Genomic DNA, 7500 nt, shown 5'->3' with positions numbered 1-7500 from the left:
TTAAATGCGAAAGTGTTCAGAGTTCAAAGCACCGAATAACAAAATACTCACGGGGCTTCCTGCATTTGGTGACGAGAGTGACGCCAATTTGTCCCACGTCAGCAGTGCCAGTCTCTGTAGCGGTGGTTCCAAAACTAATTGCTTTACGCGCAGACGGTTGAAATCTAATTGTTCCCTTCTCTCTATCTCTCTATCATCTCTTTACTCTTTCTTCGTCATTCTTCAAATCTTTCCCTTCATTGAAAATCTTAATCTTTCATCTTAATCTCCTCTCTCTCTCTCTCTCTCTCTCTCTCTCTCTCTCTCTCTCTCTCTCTCTCTCTCTCTCTCTCTCTCTCTCTCTCTCTCTATCATTCATATTTCTACTGTTTCCTTGTCTCGCATTCAGTCTAATTGTTCTCTTCTCCTACCTCTCTTTCTTCCCTTCACTGTTTCTTTGTCTCTCTTCAAATTTAATTGCTCCATTCTCTCTCTATCATCATTGTACTATTTCTTTGTCTCCAGATCTTTTTCCCTTCCCTGTTTTTTTCTACTTCTCTAATGATAACAAAAGATGATCGATATGATGATAAAGATAGATGTATAGCAGTTATCACTATCTTTATTTTGATTTCATGAATTTAGTGAAAAGCATTGCTTTTTATTAAATAAAGAGGTGAGAAACAATATCATGATAAGATGATAACAGAATTAATGACATTAATCAAGGTAGTGATAATCACACCATCATTATATATGGTAGTGATTATAACGGTAATTTTAATGGTAATTATAAATTTGATGATGATAATGATAACAAAGAAAATGCTAATATTGTTGCTTAATATTAATGGCATTTTTATTTTGAGAAGTATTTTAATTATCGTTAGCATTATCATTGCAATTATCTGTATTGTTTCTTTATCATTGCTAATATTTTCATTGTGGTTATTATAATTATTATTATTCTGATAATGGTGATAATAGTGATAATAATGATAATAATTGTCACTCATTTGTCATATTTTCAGTAATGTTCTTATTGGCACCATCCTTATTACAACGAATTTTATCATCATCACGTATCACTGTCTCGTCATCAATATGTTCATCATCACCATCACCATCGTCACTATCACCATAACCACAATCCTCTTCATTATCATTTACCTTTAGTGGTATCAGAAGCTACAAAGATCATTTTCACAATTTCCGTAAAGTATCGAGATATCCCTAAAGTTAACAGCTTGGTATGTTTGTGCAAAAAAAAAAAAAAAAAAAAAAATCATGGAGCATTTTGAATGTTTTAAGTTTTTTTTTTCTTTTTTTTTCTTTTTTTTTTTTTTACACTGAATACACATGTTCACAGACAAGTGCACCCTCAGAATTCCACATTGTGCGTGGCGTGAGTGAGAGCTGTCCTTGTGAGAGAGCGAAAGTTTTCTTTATTAAACAGCAGAAGGTTATACAAGAGGTTATACTGAAAGGGGGATAAGAGAGAGAGAGAGAGAAAGAGAGAGAGAGAGAGAGAGAGAGAGAGAGAGAGAGAGAGAGAGAAAGAGAGAGAGAGAGAGAGAGAGAGAGAGAGAGAGAGAGAGAGAGAGAGAGAGAGAGAGGGAGGGGGGGAGAGAAAGAGGAGGAAGAGAAAGAGAGAAAAAGAGAGATAGAGAGAGAGAGAGAGAGAGAGAGAGAGAGAGAGAGAGAGAGAGAGAGAGAGAGAGAGAGAGAGAGAGCGAAAGAGAGAGAAAGGAGAAATGGAGAGAGAGAGAGAGAGAGAAAGGACAGAGGGAGAGAGAGGGAGGGAGAAGAGAAAGAGAAAGAGAGAGAGCTAAATAGTAAAGAAAGAAAAAAAAAATAGTAAAGAGAGAGAGAGAGTAAAAACAGAGAGATAATATTTTTGATAATCATTATACTGACAATGGTAACGATAATACCACTCCGCAACTACAGATCTCGAGCGAAGTTTAACACAACACTAATAATATGAATAATTATAGTGATGATATTATAGCGAAAAAAAACACTTATACTCTACCCTTTCAAAATCATTGGAAATCTAAAATGAACAATATATAGAAAAAAAATATATATGCAGTTGAACAGTAAAATTATTTTTTTCCTGAATCGCAAAACGCAAAATAATAATAATAATGATAATTATATATATAAAAAATAAAACAACAACTATAATCTGTATCTAAGCTAAAAATTATCCAATGACATGAAGAAGAAGGATAGAGAGAGAGAGAGAGAGAGAGAGAGAGAGAGAGAGAGAGAGAGAGAGAGAGAGAGAGAGAGGGGAGGGGGTCATTTATGCATATATCTATAATCCTTGAAAATTCATGTGACTCTCAAACCAAATTAAGACTTAACTTTATGAAAAAAATCTCTCATTCAACTCAAGTTTTGTTGAGAACTTTGAATCTCCTTTTTTTATACATGTACATAGCAGACATAAAATATCTCCCTAAGATGACAATAGAAAACCTGTTACATTGATTCGATAACCTCCGTTTTATGCAAAGTAACATTCTCCTTCAGTTCTTTCGCCAAATACCGTGAAACGCGAATTCCTTGCCCGCTATATAGACTGATCGACGTCGACAATCGGCACACTCACTCACTCACCATCTCTTCAGAACCATGAGGGCCCTTGGAGTGAGTAGCGTCCACGTGAACTTTTCTTGGAGGACCCGAAGACAACTTTGACAAAATCGTGTTGCAAGAAAGAAAGAATATGAGGATATATATATATATATATTTTTTTTTTTAATGCAAAAGTGTTTTTTGAAGACGTTGTTGTTTGGCAATGTTCTCGTCAGTGATGTAAAGTAGTGCAGTGTGGAAAAAAAATAAGTAAATCCGAATGAATATAGAACACTTAATGGTCTCAAGAAGCCATCTATTCATATCCTAGACCAACCAACCACCCAATCTGCTATCCATCCATCCATCCACTTCCTCACCCATCCACCCATCCACTTCCTCACCCATCCACCCATCTACCCAAACATTCATTCATATATATCATAGTCACATGATATCACAGCCGCATTTGCATAAATAAACACCCACAAACTTTCCCACAGATCGTGTTGCTCTTGGTGGCCGCCGCTGCAGGCCAGCAGAAGCGCGAGGCTGAACCTTCCGGTGGATACGGACACGGGATCGGCCATGGCTTCGGCTTAGGCTTCGGCGTTGGCCACGGTCATGGCATCGGCCATGGATTTGGCATCGGCCACGGCCACGGTATTGGCTTTGGTCACGGGCACGGTCATCATGGACATGGGCACACGGTTGTTACTGAAGTGGTCCATGGGGGATATGGCCATGGTCATGGAATCGGACTCGGACACGGCATCGGTCACGGCTTTGGTCACGGACATGGAATAGGCTTTGGTCATGGGCACGGCATCGGCTTTGGCCATGGTCACGGATTTGGTCTTGGTCACGGAATCGGCCTTGGCCACGGTTTCGGACACGGCTACGGCCACGGCATCTACAAGCGCGAAGCCAAAGCCGAACCCGAAGCCAAGGCCGACCCGAAGGCAGAACCCGGCTTTTCCCACGGCTTTGGAGGCCACGGCTTTGGAGGCCACGGCTTCGGCTTCGGTGGTCATGGTTTCGGTGGCCACGGAATCGGACATGGTGGGATTGGCTTAGGCCATGGCTTCGGCCACGGATTCGGTCACGGGATTGGCCATGGCCACGGATTCGGTCACGGGATCGGACATGGCCACGGTCACACCGTCAGCCATGAAGTTGTTCATGTTGGACATGGCCACGGCCATGGGCATGGATTTGGCCACGGCCACGGATTTGGCCATGGGATCGGGCTTGGTCATGGGTTTGGACATGGCCACGGGTATGGACACGGTCACGAAGTACACGTAATCGACCACGGCCATGGATTCGGTCACGGGATCGGCCATGGATTCGGACATGGAATCGGCCATGGATTCGGACACGGGATTGGCCATGGATTCGGTCATGGTTTCGGCCACGGAGGATATGGCCACCATTAGCCAAAGGCCCAGAATGTTTCTTGGGTATCCTGATTGTACATACAAAGGATATTGTAATAAAGTATTTAAGCATTAGTAATTCTTTCAAGTTCCCAGAAAATCCACTTTATTTTCATGTCCAGACATACACACGCATGTATATGTATGTATGCATACATGCATACACACACACACACACACACACACACACACACACACACACACACACACACACACACACACATATATATATATATATATATATATATATATATATATATATATATATATATATATATATATATACATATATATATATATAGATATATATATATATATATATATATATATATGTGTGTGTGTGTGTGTGTGTGTGTGTGTGTGTGTGTGTATGTTTGCGTGTGTATGTGTGTGTCTGTGTGTGTGTGAATATATGTGTATACATACCTACATATGTACATATATATCCAGTATATATACATTTATATATATATATATATATATATATATATATATATATATATATATATATATGTATATATATATATATATATATATATATATATATATATATATATATATATATATAAAGTTATGATATATATATATATATATATATATATATATATATATATATATATATATATATATATATATATATATATATATATATGCATGTATGTATGCGTAGGTGTGTGCGTGTGTGGTTAAATACACAAACACTCACGATGCACATATACCTATTCTTTGTACCCTTTACCTCTTCAGATCAGTTTATCAGTTTGAAACAACTCGACAACGCACTTATGGTATCTTACTTTATTCGTTGCATGAGGCTGTACTGTAGAGATATATACTATTCAATATAATTTAGGTAATTGTTGATAAAATGAATGGAAATAATAAAAGCATAATACATTTGATTTTATTCTATACATGACTCAAGGGCCATTAAATATTTACATATATTTTTTCCCTTTTTTTCTGCATAATAACAAAGGTATTATTGTAGACAGAAAATTCTTTTAGTGTAGTGAAAACCCATCTGGTTCGCTGATTTTTTATAAGACGCAGTCTGATAGTAGATGATAGTTTTTGTTCATATTATGAACTGTGAGTTCATTTTTGTTCACGTTTGCAAAAAAAAAAAAAAAAAAAAAAAATAGATAAATAAAAAAAATAATAATAAATAAAAATAATAATAAATAAATAAAAAATGAGGTTTGGGGAGGTTTGGGGTAAAAACAGTTCGTTGAAATCAATGGTTACTATCAGCATATGATGCAAAGTTTGAAGTTGGACAGAACCGTTCTTCAGCATTTGAGTCTTTCATGCTCTGATCAGTTACTGTGATCCCATAATCACATGCATGTACACACAGTATGCGATTTGGCGTTTTCTCGATTGTGCTAATTATGTACGTGAAAAAATCCTGCAGCATTGGTTATTTATGGTATACCATACTTTCTCTGCCATGTTTAACAAATATCACCCATTTTATATGTATGAAAAAGTTTATTATTCAATAAACCTTTCCTTTTGGATGTGGATATCAGTTATGTATACATTATTACACAGAGGCATCCCTTGTCATAGTACTTTAGGTGATTGATCTTTAATACATTTTATTCTCTTGTCAATGCAAAATTAAAATGCTAACTAAAGAAACTAACACTTCTTTCTTTTCTCTATCTCCCAACTTTGTGATTCTAGTTTCGTTGTATCTATAACTACCTACTATAATGAAGATAACAAAAGTTGATGATCATGGCAATAGTAGTAATAGTAGTGATATATAGATATATGTGTGTGTGTGTGTGTGTGTGTGTGTGTGTGTGTATGTATATATATATATATATATATATATATATATATATATATATATATATATGTATATACATACACACACACATATATACATATATACACATACATATATTTATACATGTATATATAGATAGATAGATAGATAAATAGATACATAGATCGATAGACAACTATAGATAGATAGATGGATATAGATATAGATGTGTGTGTGTATGTGAATATATGTAATTTTATATACACATATATATTTATGTATATATAAATTATATACATATGTATATACACACATATATATATATATGCATGTATATAGGTATGTACATATATATATATATATATATATATATATATATATATATATATATATATATATATATATATATATATATATATATATATATGTGTGTGTGTGTGTGTGTGTGTGTGTGTGTGTGTGTGTGTGTGTGTGTGTGTGTGTGTGTGTCTGTGTGTATGCAATGATGGATTGTTTATTCATATACAAATTAACATATAGTCTCACTAAATTTGCTGTCGCTCAACTTGTCATTATGAATTTAGATATGTGGTAGCGTGACTTTAATGGTCTTAGGCTCGTGGGGTAGATTTAATTAATTCCTCTGTTTAATGTTTGCCAAATATATAATGGTTATAGAAACTTTTTAAACCTTTTTTTCAATAAACACAATAATATACAGTGGCTTAACAGAATGAAATCTTAACCATAAATTTCATAATATAAACAAGCTATATTCTCTACTAATTTAATTCAAACCTCAGATTTAGTTTATACCCTCCCTTTTCAAACGAATTATAAATCAATAATCATTTTCATGAACAAAATAAAAACAAAAGTGAGAAGGAATCGACACCCATCTATCAGTATCTTACCATGATTTTACTTGCACATAAATTAAAATCAATCATTCCCCTTCCTTTTAATCTTCATTATTTTCCTCTCTTACACTCTACTTGGATAAATAATTCCTCTCTTAATCTATTCCTTGATGCCATCGGAACTGTCACCTATAACTAATTCTATTACTTTATCCACGGATCATTAAGATAACTAAATAATTAATCATTATTCCCTATCAATAATTAATAATTATTCCCTATCAATAATTAATCATTATTCCCTATCAACAAAGCATTATGGTATGTTATTCTCGCTGTATTTTCTCAGCTATTTCTTATCTCTGTGTACGGGAGGAGAACAAGCCACCGTTTAAATTATCCCAGTTCAGTACACATGGATTCCATGATTATGTTAATCCACTTATCAAGCATTTCAACATATCAGGGTAAAACACAATTTTTTTTATACTAACACTGAACCTACCATCTGAAGAAGTTGAAATAACGATCTTATTGCTTTCCCACATATGATTGTTAACATTTAAACAAACAAACGATTTATAAATGGTGATTATAATTTACTCTATTTGTTAGAACACTAAATTTTGCTACACTGATATCCCCTTAACAAGGCAAAAATATGTAAATAAATGTTTCAGTGACGTACATACATCCTTAGAATTAGAACCAATGTACCTTTTAAATGTCGAATAAATAACGATCTCGATAACACACACACACACACACACACACACACACACACACACACACACACACACACACACACACACTCACACACACACACACACACACACAAACAAACAAATACACACAC

The 7500-nt window shown here is 34.8% G+C and overlaps 1 protein-coding gene across 1 annotated transcript; it reads left to right on the top strand.

The window, feature by feature from the left end:
* The first annotated feature begins 2595 nt into the window (after positions 1 to 2595).
* Positions 2596 to 4079, top strand: LOC113808423 (uncharacterized). The gene is made up of 2 exons (XM_027359836.2): positions 2596 to 2637; positions 3069 to 4079. The coding sequence occupies exons 1-2, from the start codon at positions 2623 to 2625 to the stop codon at positions 4002 to 4004; spliced, it is 951 nt and encodes a 316-aa protein (XP_027215637.2). The 5' UTR covers positions 2596 to 2622; the 3' UTR covers positions 4005 to 4079.
* The last annotated feature ends 3421 nt before the right edge of the window (positions 4080 to 7500 follow it).

This window comes from Penaeus vannamei, chromosome 9, assembly GCF_042767895.1.
Source record: "Penaeus vannamei isolate JL-2024 chromosome 9, ASM4276789v1, whole genome shotgun sequence".
Lineage (NCBI taxonomy): Eukaryota > Metazoa > Arthropoda > Malacostraca > Decapoda > Penaeidae > Penaeus > Penaeus vannamei.
This window is presented reverse-complemented; position numbering and strand designations above follow the sequence as displayed.